We start from the raw sequence: 25969 nt of genomic DNA on the forward strand, positions 1-25969 counted from the left end.
GTGGCAGTCCTTTCAGGCTCCTGACTTCTCAAAAGCTTTACACTCTCATGTGTTTAGAAGGACCTATTATGTTTTCTAAAGGTTAACTGAATTCTAAAGTTCTCCCTTCAATGGAGGATGGTCAATGCTGAGATAATACACCAGCTTGTCTGCCTTTCTAGCTGAGTGAGTCAACAATGGATAGACAACTGCTGGAACTCTCTTTTTCAGTTCCTAGTGTCCATTAAAAGGATGTTAACTTTCTTTATAAAATATAATATTATTACACATTAATTCTGTTTGCTGCATCAACAAGACATTCTACTTCTTTTAAATGAGTCAAACCACTTTTCCCTGCAAGCTTTGCTTGTTTTTTTTTCCTTGTTTCTTGGACCAAACACCAGCTATGGTTCACATTTAGAATTATGTTTATTGTCATATGTACTCATATGAGTGCAGTGAAAAGTTTACAAAGTCACCACTTACAGCACCATCTTGGGTACAAAGGTGCTTAGGTAAACTACAAAATACCATGCAAGGACTGCACTAAACACTATATAGGACAAACAGGAAGACAGCTAACAATCCGCATACATGAACATCAACTAGCCACGAAACGACACGACCAGCTATCCTTAATAGCCACACACGCAGACAACAAGCAACATGAATTCGACTGGGACAACACTACTATCATAGGGCAAGCCTGACAGAGAACAGCCAGGGAATTCCTAGAGGCATGGCATTCATCCACAAACTCCATCAACAAACACATCGACCTGGACCCAATATACCAACCACTACAGCGGACAGCTGAAACTGACAACCGGAAGCGGCAGGGACAGACCACTATAAACACCGGAGGAAACATCAAAGAAGCGCTTCGCAGGAGGCTCCCAAGCACTGATGATGTCGCCTAGCCAGGGGACGAAACGTTTGCAACAAAAACTTCCAGCTCGGCGAAGAGAACCACAACAACATATATTCATGTAATACAGTGCATGATGAAACAAAAGGAACTCCTTAGAGGAATCAATTTTAGAGCTTTACTGGGTCTTGCCAAAGGAAAGTGTTACAACAAACTGATCCCCATGAGTCCTAACAGTGCTGATAGCTCTAATTCAGTATAAAAATCAATACCACAACTTTGGTCCAATGGACCAACGGTCTGTAAAATATTACAGTTCTGAAGAGGGGTAATACTCAGAATGCTCACTCTCCACTGATACTGCCAGACCTGCAACATTTCTCCAACATTCTCTGTGTTTATTTCAGATTTCCAGCATCTGCAGTACTTTGCCTGTATTTTAACATCTATATATTGTTCTTCAGTGATGTCTCCTTACCTATTAAGTATAATAGTCACTAAGCTGGTAATGCTACATAGTTATCAAAATATGTACAATATAAAATTTTCAAGATATAGGAATATTGGAAAGTCAAAATGCTTTGCCTATATTGTATAATTTGCATATATAATTTACCTTCTTTATATGATGGTATTAAATATTAAACTGAAAAATGTTTAACATGTAAAACAATATTAACACAATGATGCCTCATTACTTCTTCAGTGTCAATTAGGTTAAATACAATTGTCTTTCCTCTGGCTGCACTAGATTTCATCCTTACTGTATTCAGTTTCACCACCGTTAAACAAGTCTAGTGGATTTATGTCATCATAGAAATAGAACAAAAACAAAAGAGTCCAGACAGACGTCTCTGATATTGTCAAGAATGAACTTCAACACAGAATAACCTTTGCTTATTCAGTTCACTGGTCTGTGTGGTATTGAACTGTACAAAATGCAGGAGCAGTTAACTTTTTTCTTCAGCCTGCTAAGAGGATGATAGAATTCCACTCCTGCAGAGAGCAGCATTACAGATGACTGAAGTTATTAAAATAAGTCTAAGCCTTTTTAACATTCCAAGGAAGCTTTTCTTTTGTCATGCACCCAGAAAATACTCAATTCCCATTTTCAGTATAAAAGAAATACAAACATCCATGTGATAAGTTTCTACTCTTTGAATCATACAATGGTTATGCACAAAAGAAGACTTCATGCCAGCCCTTTACAACAATAATTCTGTCAATCCCATTTCTCACTCTTTTTCTCAGCTTTTCTTGTTTATTTTTCCTTTTGGGCCTCATCCAACTTCTTTTTGAAAGCCCTGATTGAATCTGCCTCCACCATCCTTTCAAGCAGCGCAATCCTATCCAAACTAATCCTATACATTATATAAAATGTTTTTTCTCATGTTGCCTTTGGTTCTGTTTACATCCACATTATCTTGACTCTGCCAGCATCAGGAACAGCTTTTATCTGTCCACTCTGTCTCGATCTCTCATGATTTTGAATACCTTTGTCAAGTCTACTCTTAACACTCTCTTCTGTATGAAAACAAACCCAGCTTCTCCATTCGATGCATATAACTGAAATCACTTATTCACAGAACCATTCATATAATTCTTTTTGCACCCTCTCCTAAAGCCTTCACATCATAAATTGTAATGGCGAAAGTGAGGACTGGAGATACTAGAGATTAGAGTTGAGTTTGGTGCTGGAAAAGTACAGCAGGTCAGGAATTCCTGATGAAGGCCTTTTGCCTGAAACGTTGATTCTTCTGCTCCTCAGATACTGCCTGACCTGCTGTGCTTTTCCAGTACCACTCTCTCGACTCATTAATTGTGATGCCCAGAATTGGATATGATAGATAAGGGGAAATCAGTATTTTATAACGGTCCCTCAACTTCCTTGCATTTGTAGTCTAAGGATCTAATCTTCACAGGGACTAAACAATGTCACTGTTAGCAGGAAAGCTTGGAAAATGGTATGAGATGGCTAGCTCCATTTTCCAGCCAAGTGTTAAACAGCATGACAATATTCTTGCTAATGAGCAGCGAGTGGCCTTTTGCATACACCTTGTCATTATCTAATCTTATCACATGAACTGCATTTTCCCAATCTGCCACTCGCTAGATAGAAGCTAGACAGTGACAATTGTCACACGAGAATTGGTTGCCTCAAGATTCCAGCTCATCACTTTCTCCTCCAGAACTCCATTTTGTGCAACAGGCAGCAACATCTTCGGGTATACACAATGGGCAATGACCTTATGCAAACCGGTCCACAAATGTTGGCATTCAACAGCAGCTGCCCTCAGTGCATCATCAGGACAAGTCTCCAATCCACTTACAAGATGGTTCTGCACTTCAATGCTGCAGTTTGTTGTGTGTCAGAACCCTTTATTGGAATGTTGCTGCCAGGACACCTTGTGTGCAGGGACAAGTACCCATCAAATGGATTGGACAGAGAGCATCTCAGTACTCCTCACTTCCTCTTGTGCTCAATTTGCACGTTTGAATGTTCACAACAATTCCCTGCCTTTCCCTGCCTCTTTGTGCTTTGTCGTCTCAACCAGGGCTTAAATACCTCTACAGTACTTCAGTGTTATCTTGCTGTTTAACACAAGCAAAAAGCCAGGCAGCTTGTCGTGACTGTCAGCAGTGATGAGTTAAGGGAGTAGACATATTACTGTACATTACCATACTCCGTCAATCACATGTTTGCACCATTGTGACAAACCCATTGCATATATATCAACCAAATGACCCTGTGTCAAAGTCTAAAGGGACCAGTCCTCAGTCAAGTCAAGGGAGACATCCTTCACTCATGGATCGTAGCATCATAGAGATGCACAGCACGGAAATTCATTCAACTCATCCAGGCCAACCAGATATCCCAACCCAATCTAATCCCAACTGCCAGCACCTGGCCCATATCCCTCCAAACCCTTCCTATTCATATACTCATCCAGATGCCTTTTAAATGTTACAGTTGTACTAGTCTCCACCACTTCCTCTGGCAGCTCATTCCATACACATACCACCCTCTGCATGAAACAGTTTCCCCTTAGGTCTCCTTTATATCTTTCTCCTTTCACCCTAAACCTATGGCCACTAGTTCTGGACTCCCCCACCCCAGGGAAAAGACCTTGTCTATTTATCCTACCCATGCCCCTCATGATTTTATAAACCTCTGTAAGGTCACCCCTCAGCCTCCAGCGCTCCAGGGAAAACAGCCCTAGCCTATTCAACCTCTCCCAAAGCTCAAATCCTCCAACCCTGGCAACATCCTTGCAAATCTTTTCTGAACCCTTTCAAGTTCCACAACATTTTTCTGATAGGAAGGAGACCAGGCTTGCACACAATATTCCAACAGTGGCCTAACCAATGTCCTGTGCAGCTGCAACATGACCTCCCAACTTCTGTACTCAATACTCTGACCAATAAAGGAAAGCAGACCAAACGCCTTCTTCACTATCCTATCTACCTGCTACTCCACTTTCAAGGAGCTATGAACCTGCACTCCAAAGTCTCTTTGTTCAGCAACACTCCCTAGGACCTTACCTTTAAGTGCATAAGTCCTGCTAAGATTTTCTTTCCCAAAATGCAGCACCTCGTATTTATCTGAATTAAACTCCATCTGCCACTTCTCAGCCTATTGGCCCATCTGATCAAGATCCCATTGTTATCTGATGTAACCTCCTTCGCTGTCCACTACACCTCCAATTTTGGTGCCATCAGCAAGCTTACTAATTATACCTCTTATGCTCACATCCAAATCATTTATATAAATGACGAAAAGTAGTGGGTCCAGCACCGATCCTTGTGGCACTCCACTAGTCACAGGCCTCCAGTCTGAAAAACAACCATCCACCACCATCCTCTGTCTTTTACCTTTGAGCCAGTTCTGTATCCAAATGGTGAGTTCTCCCTGTGTTCCATGAGATCTAACCTTGCTAACCAGTCTCCCATGGAGAACCTTGTTGAACATCTTACTGAAGTCCATAAAGATCACATCTACTGCTCTGCCCTCATTAATCCTCTTTGTTACTTCTTCAAAAAACTCAATCAAGTTTGTGAGACATGATTTCCCACACATAAAGCCATGATGATTATCCCTAATCAGTCCTTGCCTTTCCAAATATACATACATCCTGCCCCACAGAATTTCCTTCAACAAGTTGCCCACCACCAACGTCAGGCGCTCTGTCCAGCATGTTTGGGCACAGCCAGTTAGTTACTTGGGGTAGTCAGGATTAGGTGGTCAGTACTTCTGCAGTGCAGGGAGTTGGTCACAGTTCGGGTCCAGTCCAACCAGTCCAGGAATCACAGGAAGATCAATTAGGCAGTTGCAGAGATTAGTTGGGATTTAGTTAGTCATCCAAACCTACCAAGGAAACAGGCTCTTGTCAGTCCTAGGGATCTGCTCAATTAAAGTCAAGAGGGATTTATCACAGGCTATTGCTATAGGAGGGAAATTTGGGAATACAATTGTGGGATTGGATGCTGCTGGGATATACAGAAGATTATGAGAGTGAAGGGGTGGTAACTCTCGATCATGGGGAGAGACAATAGAACTTGGAAGGGTAGGAGGTGGTGGGGTGGGGGTTGGGGATTATTGACAGTCACCATGACCCTGATTTTGATGGGGGATAGTGCACTATTTTATCAGACATATTGACTCAATATGCCTGGGGCTGAGAGAGTAAAGAGGGAACATAAAGCTTTAGGTGGATGGGTTGGGTGGGAATTGGTGAAGTTCAAAGTCAACAAAATTGATGGGGAAGACTACCCAGGAAGAAAATGTGTACATTTACACCAAGGGTAAGATGCTGAGCCTGAGACTCAACATATCAAGCACAGTCACTGTTTCCTTCCATTGTGCTATAAATGACACGTGCAAATGGAAATGAAAACAGCTGTGCCCACTCCCAGAGTTAGGAAGGAAACTTAACTTTTGAGGCTCCTTTAATGGGCATTACATCAACACCCACACAGTACAAGTGAAAGATGCCTGTGAGTTGTACATGCTACATGAACCTCGATGGACTACCAAACCTGGCCCCAAGCACTTTTACCATAATATGCAGCATAGCGAGTCAGTGCCATTAATGGCTCTGATGCACAATGTATTATGATCTAGGTATCAAAGTAACAATCGCCTTCTAAAGTCCTAAAGACCATATGGTGCAGGTGCTGATCACTTCACATTTTGGATCATAAACCATCAAGAAGCCCTAAGGATAGCTAGGCTCTGTTTCTTTAATCTCGTAGTTGTGCCAGAAAGACATTTGCTCACTGAACTCATGATGATAAAAGTGAACAAGAGTTAACACATGTGAGAACATATTCCCAGTAAGGTGTCACCCAGACTGTCTTTGTGCTGTTGGGAAGGCTTTCCTTCTCTCCCCTGTGCTCTGTCTCAGTGCAGTTCCAGGCTCTGTAACTGAGGTGGAGGTAGCCTGGCCAGCAGTGGAGCCTGTTCACCTTAGTGTTTCAGTCGAGTAACCCTAGTGGGGTTATTGTGATTTAGATTGCCCAGCCATAGGGGTACTGTCATCAGCTTGTTGCCCATTGGGTCGAGGGTGGCAGACAGGTTGAGGTGGAATGCCTGGTCACCTCTGGAGATTTTCTTTTTAGATTAGATTACATTCCCTACAGTGTGGAAACACACCCTTCGGCCCAACAAGTCCACACCAACCCTCTGAAGACCAATTTCCCTCTGACTAATGCACCTAACACTATGGGCAATTTAGCATGGCCAATTCTGCACATCTTTGGACTGTGGAAGGAAACCGGAGCACCCGGAGGAAACCAATGCAGACACGGGGAGAATGTGCAAACTCCACACAGTCAACAGAGGCTGGAATCGAACATGGGTCCCTGCTGCTGTGAGGCAGCAGTGCTAACCACTGAGCCACCGTGCCACCTTTTTGTAGGGTGTGGGGGGGTATGGCTATGTTTCCTCCTCCAGCTGACTGCCTACTGATGCTGCACTGTCTCCTTGTGAGGAAGAGCTACCTGGAGTGAGGTCAAAGTCATACATCCCCCTGTTGTCCTGCTGCTTGTGCTTAGCACCAATGGATGGAACGATGGAGTGCCGATCTGTGCACATATCCAGCTGACTCTGAGCCTGCTGGACCTGCCAATCTCTATGGCAACTCCAAACTGATGAAAGCCAGATGCTCACATGCTGGGGAGGTCATGGAGGAAAGGCTATGTCACTGGGCTAACAATCCAGAACACCAGGTAAATGTTCTTTGAATTCAGACAGGGGTTCAAATCTTACCATGGCAGATACTGAATTTTGAATTCAGTAAAAAATCTGAAACGAAGAGTTCGCCTAATAGCAACCTTTATTAAATGACCACAGTCGACTGTTGGTAAACCTAATGTCCTTTAGGGAAGAAACTCTATCATCCTTACTGGATCCAACCTACATATGACTCCGGTCCCATGACAATGTAGATGACTCTTAATTGACATCTGGGTGATTAGGGATGGGCAATAAATGCTACTGTAGCATTCTGATGAATGAATTTTTAAAATGCCTAAGGCAGTAGTGTTGGCGCAGCACTGCAAATTTTGTGTCAATTTCCCTCTGACGTACCTGCTTGCTGCCCCTGTATCGGCATCTGCATTTTTACATTGGTGTATATGGATGATAATATGGGGTCATCTCCTACCTGGCCTCCCACTGTCTTTCAAGTGTCAATGACCTGGAGTGTCTCTTCCTCAAACAGCTACAGCGATGTGGCAGTGATGTGCTCATCAGCAAGTGCTCCCAACCTTGATCTTGCTAAAAGTGTCTGTATCTGAGTTGGTGGAGTGTGCAGGAGGCAGCTTTACCAATGTATCATCTGAGGGTTCTTTGGATTCTGGATGTAAGTTTGCTCACTGAGCTGGAAGGTTTGTTATAAGACGTTCAACACCGTACTAGGTAACATCATCATGGAGAATGGTGATGAGGTGCCTGGATGATTGTGTACACAGAGCAGGAGGCATGCAGAGATAGTAGGGGGATTTTGGGGTGGATGAGAATCAGCAAGGGAGGATGTTGCATGCAATGGAAGTGATAGACCATGTGTTTTGGTAATGGAGAGAAGATGACATCAATTACCCTCACCAAGCAGAGAAGGTCGTTGACCTCCTTGCAGCATTGCTGAGCATTTCTCCAGTCCATGGACACCAACATGACCTAGATGGCAACCTTAGAGCAGATGGTAGGCTCTGATGTCAGGGTGTCCTCTGTCAGTTCTGGGGAAACAGGATAGCCTTCCCCTACACTACCTTGTCCGTTAGGACCTCTGGATTCCTGTCAGAAAAGTGGGGCGCCAGTATTTTGTTTGCCATGTCCAGGGCAAATAACATGAACTAGCACAGGGTTGCTAGTGCTTGACTGGGTGAATAAAGGCCTTTTAAATATGGTGCCAGCAATCAGGGATCCCAAGATGGCCCATCAGTGGCACATACTGCCACCTACAATGAGTGGGGAATATGACTAGTGGATCACCATACGGGCATGGTGCATAGGTAATGAGGTGAGTTTAAGAACATAACATGAGAAAACTCAACAGGCCTTGAGGAGGGAAACCCTCCATGAAACTTTCCAAAATTAACATTTAGCTGATTAGCCCTATGTCTCTGTTTATGAGGCACTGGATTTCATGTACTTTTTAAACCACTTTTGATAGGCAGGTGCCTAGGCTACCTTCATAACCCACCCTGCCATCTTTAGCAAGTTGTGCACATATCCTCTGAAGTTTAGAATTTCACCTTGTAAATTTGTTTTGACTCTCTTCATTCTTCCCATCAAAATGAGTACCTATGCCCCTTTCTTGCATTAAATTTCATCTGACATGTTTCCATACATTCTATCAATCCATCTCAGCTCTCTCGATGTCCATTACCACCTTCTCATAGTTCACAGTATTTGCATATTCAATGCCATCTGCAAACTTTGAAATTGTGCTCTGCACACACAAGTCTAAGTCATCAAGAAACACCAAATCCTTGTATCAATGCCTTTCTCTGGTTTGAAAACATCCGTTCACCAATACTGTCTGTTTTCTGTCATTCAAATAATTATTTTTCTGCCAATGTCCCTTTTCTTCCCTGGAACTCCAACAGCCTTTCCTAGGTCCAATCTCACCCTAAAATTCCTCCAAAGGTGGAAAAAGAATACCTGGTGTGGAGCATTCTACCACTTAATTCACATCAAATTAAAGAGACCTCTTCATTTTTCAGAAGAATCATTGCAAACAACACCGAACATAGCTCAGATTGTAATGTATGACAAAAGAAAGCAAGAAGGTTAGAGGGCCGAAAAAGACAAGTGCCATTGTTTATCTAACAACTGTAAGGTGGATGTTTTCTGATTCATATGGTAACACAAAAGCTGGAAATACAGTGTTAATTGCCTTTTCTCAGTCCAAGCTGTATCTGGGGACTAAGGTGAGGGCAAGGCCCATAACTGGGATGCATTGACTTGGTGATTGAGGTGAACAAACAAGGACAGATAATTTCAGGTCAGGTTAGGGGCAAGCTCATTTTGGATGTTCACATTGTTAGGGTGAGGGAATCACCCCTACACAAAAACATTCCACCTATTTTGTCCCCCTTTTGCCTGAGTATATTTTGGGCATGAATATCAAACCAAGAATCCAAATGTTTGCAAATAAAAACTATTTGCATTCCTTACAGAAAGGTAAATGGATGAGTAATATTAAAATGAACAAAATATAATAGTGTTACTGTTGATAGTTAAGTATAATCATAATTTTAAAAAGTATTCACATTAAAATAAAAAAAATTATCAGTTTTCCAACAAAATTAGAAATGTGCAGTCATTGTTATGCATGGGTTTAATTAGATTCTGGTTTTCTAAAATTTATTTGAATGAATAATATCACATCTCTGCACACACTGCAGAATGTAAAGGTACACATGTGCTCAATTTGGTTATTTAAATTTGGATAGATTTGGGCGAATTTTATGGGATGTAAGCTTATTGTTTGCCCACCTGTTAGAAAAGGTGACTGACTTTTGAAAATGCTGTCCTGCATTGGCCTTAACATTATACAGAGCATGGACTTTCTGTCCTTTGCAAGCAGTCCCCTAAGTAATATCGGTGATAACCAGACCAAGGTAAGACCTGCGCCTTTTGAGTGGGGAGAGAATAGGCAGCCAGTGACAACAGGAGTTTTAGAAACCAGGCCAAGAGGCATGAAGGTAGGGTACAATGGTGGGAGTGGGATACCCTCTACGCACACAGATTGCCCCCAAATAGGTTATACATCCACTTCTTTCCCATCCCTTTGACATCTTTAATGAGAAAACATAACCTTCTCACTCCTATTCTTGTCTTCTACTGTCTTCACTATAATGATGAACGGGGCAAATTAAGATGTCTTAGGACAAGTGAGTGTCTGACTCACCACCTTATACTATAAGGCAGATGTCAACAGGGGATTACTTAGTGGGCTACCAAGCCATCATAATGTACACCTTCAGCCTACTGAAAACACATTCATTGAGGTGGTAAAACCAGTCCTACTGACCATTTCTTATGTTTGATTTTCTTTAGCAAGCCAAAGAACTTTTGCAATGGATTTTTGTAGTTTACTCTCTGCAGACAAATTTGCTTGATGGTACTGTGGATTAGAGACCGGGAGCAGAAGTCCAACCTGAGTCACTGTGCTTTTTATTTTACAGCAATTCATTTAGTGGGGAAATTAGGCATTTCAAACATTAAAATAAGTGACAACAAAGTGAGAACTGTGCAAATACATTGTGTTGAGTTCTCAGTTCACTAATCCATACTCCTGTTGAAACATAAACAAATAAGTCATGAGCTTAATAAATAGTAGAGCAACCCCATTCAAGGGGTCAAATGGTTTCCTTCTACCCGATGTCAAATGTTCACAAAAGCCTTTGTCAACAGCAGACGCTCTAAAGGGTTAACCAGTGGCTAACTTCAACAAGGATTTTATGTTCAAGGTAAATTTTCAATAACTAAAAACTCTTCAAAAATGATCTCTCATTACCTTTTGGATCTCATCTGCATTTCCTTCTCTGGAATCATTCTCTCCTTTGGTTTAAATAGATTATCTAAAAAGGTTAATAAAGAGATATATGCATGAGAAAATAAAGTACATATCAATTTGAAAAATGGAGCAGTATATTTTCAATCTGCAAGGGAAATAGAAAGATAGAAACATAGAAAATAGGACCAGGTACAGGCAATTTGGTCCTTCGATCCTGCACCACCATTCATTATGATCATAGCTGATCAATCAATTCAATAGGCAAATGACAAGTGATTGAAGGTACAAGGATCTGTGTCACTCAACAACAACTTCTACTTTTATAGCACCTTTAATATAACAATTTATCTTTATATAGCACCTTTTAACATCATAAAACATTCCAAGGCACAACACAAAGCCATTATGAAACAAAATATGTCACATTCCAAAAGGAAACGTGAGGTCAGATGTCCAAAGCCAGAGGGGTGTTTTACGTTGCCTCAAAAGGAAATAAAAACAAGTTGTAAAGGTAAAGAGATGCACAGAGGGAATCCTAGAGTTTAAAACTTAGGTATCTAAAGGCATTGCTAACAATGGTAGAGTAGTTAAAATTGGAATTATCAAGAAGTCAGAATTAGATGGGTAGAGACACCTTGAAGTATTTTAGGAAAATAGGAGGTTGTAAAGAATGAATGGGTGTGGGGATTGGCAGGGCTACGGAGAGGTTTGAAAACAAGGATAAGAATATTAAAAATGTAGGATGCAATGTAGGTCAGTGAACACAGGATGAGAGGAAAGCAAGGCTTTTGTCTGACATGGCAAAATTTTGGTTGGTCTGAAGTAGGTGAAGGGCAGAATATGGGATACCAGATATTGGTACAGTCAATTCTAGGGATAACAAAGGCAGAATGTGGGTTTCAGTGGCAGGTTTGAGGGATGGAAGTCCTACTCCTGTCCTTATTCCTTATAAAATCAGGCAGGAGTGAAATCAGGTGATGTTATGGAGTTAGGAATAGATGGTCTTAATGATGTGATAACTTTATAATCAGAAGCTAATTTTTCAATTTGATATGATACTAAAGGCACAAATAATTTGTTTAGTTACAGACTCTTGCCAGGAAGATGGATAGCATTAGTAACTAGCAAATGTTGGAGATGGAATTGAGTACATTGGTTTCAATCTTTCCAATATTAAACCACAAAAGATTCAAGGTGTGATGATCATAAGCATGATTAAGGGACAAAATAACAAAGCTGATGTCTCCAGGGAAAAAAGTCAAATTAGTATCAAATTATTGTTCTCAATGATGGAAACAGGAACATGATATACAGGAGAGAAAAGCCAGGGACTGATATAATAGGCTGGGCTACAAACTAAGGAAACTGTCGACGGAGGAGGGACACTGAAGTGATTTGTAAATGAAGATGCAGATTTTAAAGCAGATGCATCAATGAATGGAACTATCCTGCTGATGCCAAGTTACTGGCTGAGCATTGCACTACTGTCCTAATATCTTGCCAACTGACAACCTTCCATCTGATCAAACCCAAGAAGTTGATGCTCATCCGTTTTTACTTTCCTCTTCCTTCTTGCAGATCCATTCATAGCAATGGATGGTATAGAGGACAAAGTTGATGTTAATGAGGATACTGAAGAATGAGCAACCTAGCTGCATAATGTTGGTGCTCCTTAAGTCATCTTTCAGCTATCCCCACTCAGTGAATCATACAAATTAAATGCTGTAGCCAAGATCACACACTTTAGGAGCATTCTTCTGAGATGCAACCAAAAGTGCCTCACGTGAGGAGTTAACTGTCGTGATACAATCATCATCTTCATCTTCCAGTTCTTTTATAAAACATAAGAAGCCAACCATGTCCTGTAATCACAGCACCTAAATGAAGCCATGATTATATGAAAAACATCATTTCTGCTCTTTGACAACTTATTATTGGTCTGGGAAGAAGCAGCAAGATATAGCTATGGAAAGTAAATTGTTGGACTAGCCAGTCCAACAGAGTACAGCTACTGCAGGGAACCTTAATTGTGAACTTGGTGAGTGAGAGAATTCAAAATGGTTTGAGGGTTGATCACTTTCCAAAATCTAGACAAGTTTTGCAACCTTACTCAACCTTAACTTGTAGCTTCTTTCACAATGTAAGTCATTGCTTGTTAAAGGCAGCTGTACAGTTAATTAGTATGATTACTTAGAACAAGTAAGAGCTGACCTCTTAATATAAATATATAGATGAGTTTTGCTAACACATGAAGTAAATAGCACAGAGGCCAGATTGATGGAGTGCAACTTTGACAGAGTACTTAACTTGGGATTCTATGATTGACAGGATTCAACACAATGAGGGAAGATATACTCTTCTGGCTTCTTATGTGACAAGGAATATCCTGAGGGAGGAAGTGAGAAGCAACAAAACACAAGGCATTGATAACTGAGTAGGCAGGCAATTTTGTTTCAAATTCCTTCATGGGATGTGGGTGTCACTGACTAGGCCAGCATTTATTACTCATCCTTAATTGCCCAAGGAACAGTTAAACCACATTGTTGTGGATCTGGAGTCAGTTTCCTTCCCTAAAGGACATTAGTGAACCACATCTGATTCTAACAATTGTTTCATGGTCATCATTAAACTCGTAATTCCAGATGTTTGTTCAATCCAAAGTTGATCAACTACTGTGGCAGGATTTGAACTTGGGTTCCCCAGAGCATTGCAAGAGTCTCTGGACTGATAGTCTTGTCACTTCTCTGATTTACTGGTATTGTATTTTCTTTCTCTAGACAAAGTAATGCTTTAAAATAGCACCAGGAAAATATAAGTAATATCTTCAATTTATGCCTTAACTAAAGTTATTTGTTCTAACTATTTGTAATTGTTGAGCAATACTTTAAACTCTAATTAATTATCCAAAATACAATAGAGATAACACTGTAACTGTAGCATGTGGAGAACATTATTTGGCTCAGGGCTGATGAGCTGAAGCCTGATCCTTAGACAATGCAATGCATCAGAGAGATAGAAAATTACTTGGTCACTTTGTTTCGAGAGGCTGGTACTTCAGATTTAATCGGTGATCAGGGATAGAAGAGGGTGGGCTCTAACTGAGGCAGGTATGGGGTCCAGCAGGTTGGATTTGAGGAACCTCAGCCCTTGTACCTGCTAACAGATGCAATGTTCCTGCAGCCTGTGGGAATGGAAGTACAGATTGCAGGAAGACTGAATAAACTGCCCACAGTAATGTGTTACAGGGGTCATCCAAGGTAGGGATTGGACAAAAATGTATATATTAGTGGGAAGGGATAGTACAGCTAGAGAAATGGATGCTGTTGTCTGCAATTGAGAATGACAGTCCCAAAGTGGTGTTTTTTGTCCTGTGCCACTATTCAGGATATCTCTTTGGACCTGGAGAGGAATTTGGAGGGAGGGGGAGAATCTAGTTGTCATGGTTACTAACAACATTGGAGAAAGGTGCTCTATTGAGGGAGTATAAATAGCTAAGGCCTGAAATACAAAGCAGAATCACAAAGTTAATAATCTCTGGATTACTATTTGTGCCGTGAGCAAATGGCTTTGGGTAAATAAGATCAGAGAGTTGAACACCAACCTAAGTATTTGGAGAAATGGGGTTTAATCCATGGTGCTAGTCTAGCACCAATATTAGGGAAAGAGTGAACTACACTTGAATTGCCAAATGATTAATATCTTGATGAATTATTTAAGGTTGTAGAGCTGGCGTTAAATTAAATAATGTGTGGGAATGGAGAGGAAATTCAAATTGTTAAATTGACAAGAAATTAATGCAGTGAAGCAATATGTGTAAAGGTCTCCAGCATGTGACAGGAATAGACAGAGGTACAAACATAACAGTACATCAAGTGAGGTTACAGTAGATAAAGTTTTAATAGGTACAAGTAAAACACTAGCCTCTGCCCCACAGGGAGACATGATAGGTTGTGTGCTTGGGATGGGCCTTTTCTAAAATTGGGCGATGAGGTGAAACCCTGAAGTCAACTCAAGTTCCCAATACCGAATCAGATAGCCCGAGAGTTTCCATGCTGGAAAAATAGTAAACACTTCCAGTACCACTAATATCTGGTTAAAGAAATTTGCCCTCAAAAGGTCTGTGTTGATTTCGTCAAAGCAGATCTATCAACAAATATTACAAGGGTTAGAGCCAAATAGACTGGGGCTATTCTCTCTGAAGGATCAGAGGCTGAGGAGTGACCTTCATAGAGGTTTATAAAACTATGTTGGGCATGGATAGGGTAAATAGACAAGGTATTTCCCCTGGGGTGGGGGAATCCAAAACTAGATGGCATAGGTTTAAGGTGAGAGGGGAAAGGTTTAAAAGGGACCAAGGGGCAACTTTTTCACATCAAAGGTTTGTGCATGCATGGAGTGAGCTGCCAGAGGAAGTGATGGACACTGGTACAATTACAATATTCAAAAGGCATTTGGATGGGTAAATGAATAGGAAGGGTTTAGTGGGATATGGGCCAAATGCTGGCAAATGGGACTAGATTTATTTAGGATATCTGTTGGCATGGATGAGCTGGACGAAGGGTCTGTTTCCATGCTGTGCGTCTCTGTGACTCTAAGTAGAAATATGGGTCAAATACAATTGAATCATTCTTGTATTAGGTAAATAGATGAATTGTGAGGCAATTTTACTTGGTGACAATGATGGCATCAAAGCCAGAATGTCTTGAGTAAATCAACAGGGTTACTCAAGTTTGTGTGCTATTGTTGAAGTTTCCCTGATTTACTAGCTACATCAGCGACAGATTGACTATCCATTGTGAATCAGTCTGTCACTGGTGAGAAAACAGAAAGGATTAAATGAGAAATTCCTTGTTGATTATTTTACAAATTTGATCATTTATATTATAGAGATATCTGTAACCAATGGTGTCTCACTAGCCCTAAGGAATAAAGCTGCACAAAGGCAAACAGTAGTAGAGTATAAAAATATGACAGCAGGTACCTTGGGACAAATGGTCTCCTTCTGCGCTGTATGCTTTCTGATTCTATGAGGATCTAGGACCTGATAGGCCTGGGATTTCCTCCCCGTTGTGATATTCTAATGAGTTAAGATTCACACACTCATCAGTCACAACTTATGCAGCTTTTTGGGTCATGGTTCAGCAGGTATTCATGCTGGAGTCCAAAGCATCTTCTGTATCTAAAATGGGACTCACTGTGTCTTAGCTGTAAAGTTTTGGTGTTGTTGGATTGGGTTGTTACTGTAGCATTAAAATAGGTGACTCAGGAGTTAAAAGAATAGAGGTATCCCAACAGTACAGACCAGCACCAAAAAAATGTTGGATGTGGAAAAGGAATGGAGAAAGAGGCTGTTTCTATCCATTTATGGGCATCAAGACCAGTGTTCCTGCTTTCAATGCCCTAACGCAACTTTCGTATTGACCCTGGAATGTGGCAATAACAAATGAAGGCAGAGAAAATCTACCAGGGACATGGACACTGCCTCCATTGAGATATGTCATATAGAGACAGATTGGCTAGCAACACTCTTAGCAGCAGCATGGAAGGAAAAAGATGGTTGGTTGATAACTCAGTAATAACTCACCATCTGAAATCTCTACCAATTTATATTGTTATCTTGCCCTCTGTTGAGTTCATGATGGAGAAGAATCCATCCTATTATTTCATTTTAAACATTAAGGTGGAGTGTGTGTGATATATGGTGGATTCCATTTACCACCATCTTTCTTTTCAAGTGTATTCCCTGGCTCATGGTTAATTGCTCTATGGATTTTCAAAAGGTATTTGTTATGCTGACCTAGAATAGAATAATGAATGTGGTTTGAAAATGTGGAACCAGGAGACATGTGACAAAAAGGATTGCTAAGTGGCTTCAAGGCTAAAAGCAAAACGTGGGTGGAAAGTGTCATATTCAGAGTGATGGAAAGTTGGATATCACATTTTGCAGGGATTAGTGCTGGGACATTTGTTGCTAACAATTTACATTCATAATGTGGACTTTGGAAACAAAAGTATCATTTCTAAATTGGGGATTACAATTTGAGGATATGATCAATACTGAGGAGGACTGCTACAATTACAGAAGGTCATTCATAAACTTGTATAATGGGCAAATAATTGGCAAATGATGTTTAATAGAAATAAATATGAGGTAGTCTTTTTTGTTAGGAAGTGTAGGAAAGACATGTATTACTTGAAAGGTGCAAATCTATTTGTGATCTTGGAACACATGTGCATTAAACATTGCAGTTGCACCAGATCCATAATAAAAACAAACCAGGCATTCAGCTTTATATTGAGGGGGAATAAATTAAAATGCAGGGCAGTTATGCTAAATTTGTATTGAATCTTGATAGACAAGCCTTCTGGTTGCCATATTATGTAAGGATTATAGAGGTACTATGTGTAGAGACGGTGCAGAGAAGATAGATAAGGTTGATAACAGAAATGCATGGGTATGCATATCAGTAAAGGATTGATGGGATGGTATTAATTTTTCTCAGAAAAAGGTCTGAGGAGTGGCCTACTTGCAGGTTTTTAAAATCATTAAGAAATCCAATAGGGATTTGAGAATAACTTCTTATCTTAAGAGCAGTGAGAATGTGGAATTGCAGTTGGAGGGAGTAAGTGAAGTGAATGTTCAATGTAGACTTAAAAGGAAGGCTAAAGATAAGAATATAGTTATAGTAATTGATTTAGATTAGAAAAGGTAGAGGGAGATTCAAGTGGAGCATTAACATCAATATGGTCGGGCTAGGCTGATTGGTCTCTTTCTGCATTGTGTATCCTATGTCAAATGTTTTTTTTTTTCTTATCTGGATATGAATTTTGTATTTTTAATTAAAACCTATGATAGTAGGAAAGGACACTCACTGTGCTACCATATCCAAACTTTAATTTGTGCTGTCTTGATATTAAATTTGTGACTACTGAATTGTGAACTAATATGCATAATTTTAATGATACATTCTACCTCTCTAACATTGCAAAATTTTAATTAATTGTTTCATTACCTCAATAAAATTCTGAAATATCTGGGTTATATTTGCTACTTTCTGAAGGAGCATTTGCTTTATATTTACCATAGGCCACGATCACATAAGACCTTGAAAATCTGTTGAATGTTATTTTAAATGAAGCATTGACTATTTTTTAAGAAGAGGGATCTGGGTATAAATGTGTTTTCTAGATGTATAATTTTGATTTCATGTTTGATAATATTATGGAGATTCCCAGGTGTGTGACAATCCAGAATGCAAAGAGGAAAACTGCGCTGGAGGTTAGACAGTTTCTGAGTTTACATATCACATTATGCAAGATAGAATGATTGTCTTTCAATTTCTTAGTTTCACTAAATGGCTTATGCCAGCAGTTCTATTTTATTCATCATTCTGAACTTTATGAGTAATCTTTGTATGCTGCTGCACATTGTCTGGAAGTGTGGTCCTAAATTTTACAGTTTGCACAAGTTAAACATTGTATATGGTGAACAACTAAGTACAGGGTATAGGTCATTGAAATATTCAGTGAAACACAGTGCATCTTCTGTGGTAACTTTGCATTGCAAACTTCTGTTGTCATCATTATTTTTTTGTAGGGAAACTGTTCCTTTTTAAAATTTGAGTTTGAGCAACAAATGTTTGATTCTAAACCAGGGTGAGACCAGTAACCAAACAGTTTGTGAATGGAAGCTGAGATCTCAATCATGGTGGCATACTATGTGTAATTTTTAGCTGTGTACAACAACTTTCCGAAAGAGTAATTAGAAAATATTCAGGACATTTTGCTGTATATTGTGGATCCAGCTAGTCATCAGACTATTTTGGCTCTGGTAAGGTATAATGAAACAAGTTTAACAAATAATCTCAGATGTCCAAAGAAACAAAGACTATAACATAGTAGAATTTAGCATTCAGTTTGGGAGCGTGGAACTAGGATCAAGAACAATGGTGCTAAACTTATATAAGAGTAATTATATTGGGATGAGAGCAGAGTTAGCTGGAATGGACTTGAAAAACAATTAGCAGAAAATGTGGTTGAGAGACGATGGCAAACATTTTAAATTAAATTAGATTAGATTACTTACAGTGTGGAAACAGGCCCTTCGGCTCAACAAGTCCACACCAACCCATCGAAGCGCAACCCACCCAGACCCATTCCCCTACATTCATCCCTGCCCCTAACAATATGGGCAATTTAGCATGGTCAATTCACCTAACCTGCACGTTTTTAGACTGTGGGAGAAAACCAGAACACCTGGAGGAAACCCATGCAGACACAGGGAGAATGTGCAAACTCCACACAGTCAGTTGCCTGAGGCGGGAATTGAACCCAGGTCTCTGGCACTGTGAGGCAGCAATGCTAACCACTGTGCCACCGTGCCGCCCAAATTAGGAAAATAATTCATAATTCACAGCAAAGATATATCCCAGTAAGGAAGAAGGATTTTATAAAGCAGAAAGCCAGGTTAACCAAGAAAGTAAGGCTAGTATAAAATTGAAAGAAAAACACATTCAATGTGGCAAAGATTAGTTGTAAACCAGAGATTGGAAAAGTACTGAAAGCCAACAAAAGATGACTGAAAAAATAATATAGTAGGAGAAAAGAAACTAAGGGCAAACTGGCAAGTATATAAAAATGCACAATAAATGTTTCTTCGAATATATAAAAATAAAGAGAGGGAACATAGGACCCTTAGAGAACAAGGCTGGAAAACTAATAATGGAAAACCAGGAAAAGGCAGAGGAGTTGAATAAATGCTTTGCAACAGTATTTATGTTAGAAGATCCTTAAAACATTCCCAAAAATAATAATAAAGGGGCTAAAGTGGGGGAGGAAATTAAAACCATAAAACTATTACTAGGGAATCCAAGTAGTCCCCGAGATCTGATGGTTGTATCCTAGGATTTTAAAGGAAATAGAGGATGCACTAACAGTAATCTTCCAGAATCATTAGATCCTAGAACAGGTGCCAATGTAACAACCATATTTAAAAAGGGAGAAGGACTAAAAAAAGGTAACTATAGGCCAGTTAGCTTAACATCTGCCTTTGGGAAAATGTTGGAGTCCATTATAAAGGATAATAATAGTAGACTATTTACAAAAGCACAATATAATCAAGCAGACCCAAGATGGCTTCATGCAGGGGAAATCTTACCTGACAAATTTATTACAGCTCTTTGTGGAGGCATCAATAGATAAAACTTGAATCAGTAGATGAAATATATTTAGATTTCCAAACAGTATTCAATAAAGTACCACACGTAAATTTATTTATTAAAATAAGAGGCCGTGATATTGGGAGGTTTATATTAGCATGATCAAGGATTGACTTACTAATAGAAGACAGAGAATTGGGATCAAGGGAGCATTTTTTTAGGATGGCAACCTGTAACTACTAAAGAGCCATATGGATCCATTCCATGACCACAGTCCTTTACAATATATACTAATAGAGTCATAGAGAAATAGAGATGTACAGCACAGAAACAGATCCTTTGGTCCAACTCGTCCATGCCGACCAGATATCTCAACCTGATCTAGTCCCATTTACCAGCACCAGGCCCATATCCTTCTAAACCATTCCTCTTCATATACCCATCCAGGTGCCTTTTAAATGTTGCAATTTTACCAGCCTCCATCACTTCCTCTGGTAGCTCATCTATATATATACCACCCTCTGCATGAAAAGGTTGCCCGTTAGGTCCGTTTTATATTCTTTCGCGCTCACCCTAAACCTATGCCCTCTAGTCTGGACTCCTCCACCCCAGGGAAAAGACCTTGTCTATTTATCCTATCCATGCCCCTCATGATTTTATAAACCTCTATAAGGTCACCCCTAAGCCTCCGGCACTCCAGGGAAAACAGCCCCAGCCTATTCAGCCTCTCCCTATAGCTCAAATCCTCCAACTCTGGCAACATTCTTGTAAATCTTTTCTGAATTCTTTCAAGTTTCACAACATCCTTCCAATAGGAAGGAAACTAGAATTGCATGCAACATTCCAAAAGTGGCCTAATCAACATCCTGTACAGCCACAACATGACCTCCCAACTCCTATATTCAATGGTCTGACCAATATGCTTGAATGAATGAAGTGAATATACAATAGAAGCATTTGCAGATGACATAAAAATGAGTGGGAGGGTAGTGTGGAAGATGATAGAATTTTCACAGCGATCTAGGCAAGTTAACTGAATGGGCAAAAACTTACCAGATAGGATATAATGCAGGAAGATATGAGGGTAGAGGGCATAATTTGTAATGGAGGGTATGAGGGACCACAAAGCATAAATAGTGGCATGATTTGGCATGAACAGAACATGGAGATTGAGTGAGGATGAGGGGTAGAGAGACTCACTGTTTTTATTATAACAAGGACAAAGTCCCAGAATACTCAAACTGGCCTTTTAAAACACCTTTCCTGGAAGCCCTTGTGGATATTTTCAGGTCAGTTGATATAATTCCAGTTCGCATTGTACCCAAGTATGAAAATCCAGCCATTAAAGGAACTTCTCCTGAATCAGAGTTGGCAAGTGTGCATCAAAATGTGAAGCAAACATTCAGACCATAATTTCAAGAGTTTGGAGAGCTCATTATAATATGTAAATCTGCTGACCATCCCCTAAACTCAGAATCTCAAGCATTCTGCCTTAGACCCCATACCTTTACATTTCCAGTCCAAAACTACGATGATCTTTTTTTCATAACCCTCCTCCCTTCTTTCTAATTACCAGTCTGACCATCCACTGCTTCTCCACTCTGATCTCTCCCAAATCTTCTGTCTCCTTATTGCTTTCCAATACCCTCCTTCAGTTTCTGTCAATTTTCCTCCACACCCTATTCTTTTCCTGTGCTCCTAAATGCTAGTCTGATATCCTACTTTGACACTGACACCCCACTTTTCCAAGCTACTCAGCTTTCAGTCAGGTGGGAGACAGAGCAAAAGTAGATAATAATGAACTTTAACTTCTAAATGCGATATGTCGTAGGATTTTTGGATCTCTCCCCTCCCACCTCCCGCCCCCATTGTCAGCACAATTAGGTATGAGTTGTTTAAGAATCTTTATTGCCACATCATTCTCCCTGTGGAGAGCCACCAGATCAACATTTCATGGATTCTGGTTAAATGCAGGTGAAGTGAATATTGGTTGCACAGTTTTAATTTCTTTACAGATCTGTACACTGCAAAGATTACATCAGCTTTTGTACATACAGTAGCTTGATTGCTTGATATGCTGGTGGTGAGAGATGGTCAGAAATGCACAAGAACACAGAACTTCTCAGAATACTCTTCTCAGTTTAATTTTGAACATAAATCAGGTGCTTCAAGCCAGTCCAACCTTATGAAGTGTAACATAGGAGTTCCGAAAGATGAGCCAAGACAAGGCAGAAAAAACAGGAAAGAAGATGTTGCCTACCTGAAAGGCAAATTCCAAAATTGGATAGGTTAAAGAAAGTCAGATCAAAACGCAGCATTGACTAAAACCTCCCATCGTGAGTTGCTCACAGCTAAAGAGATGCCCTGGTTGGAAAGTCAGAATCCATGGTTAAAGAAGGTCTTTAATTGCTTTTTTAATGGCCTTTTTTTCTGGCCAGATCCAAGAGATCACTGGCTTTGAAACCCACTTTGAAGAAATCTGGAAGATCATAGGATTGCAATCTCAACCTGACCAAATTTCAGGGGATTTAACTTGCACATCACAAGCCTACTTACTCTTGATTTGGAGATGCCAGTGTTGGACAGGGGTGTACAAAGTTAAAAATCACATAACACCAGGTTATAGTCCAACGGTTTAATTGGAAGCACACTTATTTTCGGAACGTCACTCCTCCATCACAACCACCTGATGAAGGAGCGGTGCTCCAAAAGCTAGTGCTTCCAATTAAACCTGTTGGACTATAACCTGGTGTTGTGTGATTTTTAACTACTTACTCTTGGCTGAGAAAGCAGCCTCCTGTTGGTCACATTCCCAACCCAATTCAATCAAGACACTGCAGCAAATACATTTTAAAGACTAAAACCCAAATTCCATTTATTATGAACAAAGCCTCTAATGCACTCATTTGGCTGATGGAAAGTTTTAATGATGTTATATCTTAGAGTGCGAGAGTAAATAAATATGGATCTACAGTTAGGGTTTAATGAAAGCTTCAGTTGTGGGTTTGCCTTAATGGAAGTTACATAACTAAAGTTAGGAAATTTGCTATATGCAGTACGGCTATTACTATGATATTAAATGATAATATCATCTGAAGATACTAAATGAGTACTTTGTATCAGTGTTTACTATGGAGAAGGATGTGGAAGATATAGAATGTGGGGAAACAGATAGTGACATCTTGAATAAAGTCCATATTACAGAGGTGGGGATGTTGTATGTCAAAACATATAAAAGTGGACAAAGCCCTAGGACTCGATCAGGTGTACTCTAGAGCTATGTGGGAAGCTTGGGAAATGATTCCTGAACCCTTTGCTTAGATATTTGTGTCATTGATAGTCACAGATGAGGTGCCAGAAGATGAGGAGTTCACTAACATGGTGCCACCATTTAAGAAAGGTGGTAAGGAAAAGCCAGGGAACTTTAGACCAGTGAACCTGATACCAGTGGTGGGCAAGTTATTGTAGGGAATCCTGAGGGACAGGATTTACATGTATTTGGAAAGGCAAGGACTGATTAGGGATAGTCAGCATGGTTTTGTACATGGGAAGTAATGAAGAGGATTGATGAGAGCAGAGTGGTTTATGTGATCTATATGGACTTCAGTAAGCCATTTGACAAGGTTCCTCATGGGAGATTGGTCAGCAAGGATAGATCTCATGGAATGTAGGAAGAACTAGCCATTTGGATACAGAACTGGCTCAAAGGTAGAAGACAAGGGGTTGCTATTCATACTGGAGGCCTGTAACCAGTGGAGTGCCACAAGCCAGGTCCACTGATTTTTGTCATTTTTGTAAATGATTTGGATGTGAACATAGGAGGTACAGTTAGTAAGTTTGCAGATGACACCAAAATTAGAGGTGTAGTGGACAGCGAAGAAGGTTACCTCAGATTACAACGGGATCTTGATCAGATGGGCCAATGGGCTGAGGAGTGGCAGATGGAGTTTAATTTAGATAAATGTGAGCTGCTGCATTTTGGAAAAGCAAATCAGATCAGGACTTGTACAGTTAATGGTAAGGTCCTGGGGAGTGTTGCTGAACCAAGAGACGTTGGAGCGCAGGTTCATAGTTCCTTGAAAGTAGAGTAGCAGGTAGATAGGATAGTGAAGAGGAGTTTGGTATGCTTTCCTTTATTGGTCAGAACATTGAGTATAGGAGTTGGGAGGTCATGTTGCGGTTGTACAGGATATTGGTTAGGTCACTGTTGGAATATTGCATGCAATTCTAGTCTCCTTCCTATCGGAAGGATGTTGTGAAACTTGAAAGGGTTCAGAAAAAATTTACAAGGATGTTGCCAGGCTTGGAGGATTTGAGCGAGAGGGAGAGGGTGAATAGACTGGGGCTGCTTTCCCTAGAGCATTGGAGGCTGAGGGGTGACCTTATAGAGGTTTAAAAATCATGATGTGCATGGATAGGATAAATAGACCAAGTGCTTTCCCTGGGGTGGGGGAAGTCCAGAACTAGAGGGCATAGGTTTAAGGTGAGAGGGGAAACATATTAAAAGGACCTAAGAAGCAATTTCTTCACATACAGGGTGGTACATGTATGGAATGAGTTGCCAGAGAAAGTGGTAGAGGCTGGTACAATTACAGCATTTAAAAGACGTCTGGATTGGTATGTGAATAGGCAGGCTTCAGAAGGATATGGGTTAAGTACTGGCTAATGGAGCTATATTAATTTAGGATATCTGGTTGCCATGGACCAGTTGGACCAAAGGGCCTGTTTCTGTGCTGTTCATCTCTATGACTCTTTAATCTGACAGTTATAACTAGGACTGTTTTTGGACCAAAATGGTTTTATTAAAAGACAAATACTGACCTATAATGGCAGTCATGATCCTCTGATAATGGATTGAGGGAAGTGCTGGAGACTCATGTGGAATAAACAATACTGCCTGCATTGAAATTACAATTTTATCTAAAGACAGTGAAACCAGACAACTGAGTCAGCATTAAGAAATTCACATCTCCTCTTTTAATCCTCTTTTTTATGACATTGTTTGGATGACAAATTGACATAAGGGTTTGACGGTAGAGTATCCAGCTTGGGGAAACAGAGCCAAAACCCAGGAACCCATAAATTAATCCTGTTCCAACAACCACTTTTGAGCAACAGGAGAGAGACTGAAAATGGATTTGTGATCAAAAACTGGAAGATTCTCTTTCTCTTTCTCTCCCTGCCTGTTCTTCTGATCATATCAGGAGACGGCACCCCAGAAAAAAGCAAACTGGGGAAAAAATCCATTCACCAAGCATTGGATACCAGCCAACGTTTAAACAACTGTGGTCTCTGGTTTAAAAAAATGCAAAGACTTTAAGAACTTTGCACAGCCTTTATTCTTTCTATTTTTACCAGGCACACTTTCCTTTTAAATTATTGCGTGTGTTTATGTGCATTCGATGTTACATTTTATTACCTTTTCTTGGGCTTGTAGGTGATAACTTTACTACTGTTTTCTTTCATTCAAGAAAACATTGTATTTGAATCATTGATTTTGATTTGATTAATTGCACCTTTAAAGAGTAATAACTGTGCTAAAAAAGAAATAAGTATTTGTTGCAAATCACCTGAACAATGTGGCCTTGAATTTAGTTGTTTGCAATGCACTTCATGATAATATTGCAGGAACTCTCTGTAGCATTCAGATTTTAATCATCCACTCTCCAAATAATAATGAGCCAATTATTTGAAGCAGCTTAACCTGTTCCATATTTTCCTCAGTTGCTCTGAAGATTAGCTAGGCTGGACCACCTTTTTACCCAGAAGTATACCCTTATGTGGCAGGAGAAAGTGAAGTCTGCAGATGCTGGAGATCAGAGCTGAAGAAGGGCTTATGCCCGAAACGTCGATTCTCCTGTTCCCTGGATGCTGCCTGACCTGCTGCGCTTTTCCAGCAACACATTTTCAACCCTTATGTGGCATACAGGGTAAAGCCT

The 25969-nt window shown here is 40.2% G+C and overlaps 1 protein-coding gene across 2 annotated transcripts in view; it reads right to left on the reverse strand.

The window, feature by feature from the left end:
* cunh10orf90 (chromosome unknown C10orf90 homolog) overlaps positions 1-25969 on the reverse strand; it is a 201701-nt gene that overhangs the window by 9681 nt on the left and 166051 nt on the right. For both annotated transcript variants that reach the window (XM_043712607.2, XM_043712608.2), the window contains exon 8: positions 10873-10936. In XM_043712607.2, coding sequence (XP_043568542.2) covers positions 10873-10936 — 64 coding nt within the window. The remainder of the gene's footprint in view (positions 1-10872; positions 10937-25969) is intronic.

The sequence above is a fragment of the Chiloscyllium plagiosum genome, unplaced genomic scaffold (genome assembly GCF_037043375.1).
Source record: "Chiloscyllium plagiosum isolate Xiang-an unplaced genomic scaffold, Cpla_swu_hap1 HiC_scaffold_22, whole genome shotgun sequence".
Taxonomy (NCBI): domain Eukaryota; kingdom Metazoa; phylum Chordata; class Chondrichthyes; order Orectolobiformes; family Hemiscylliidae; genus Chiloscyllium; species Chiloscyllium plagiosum.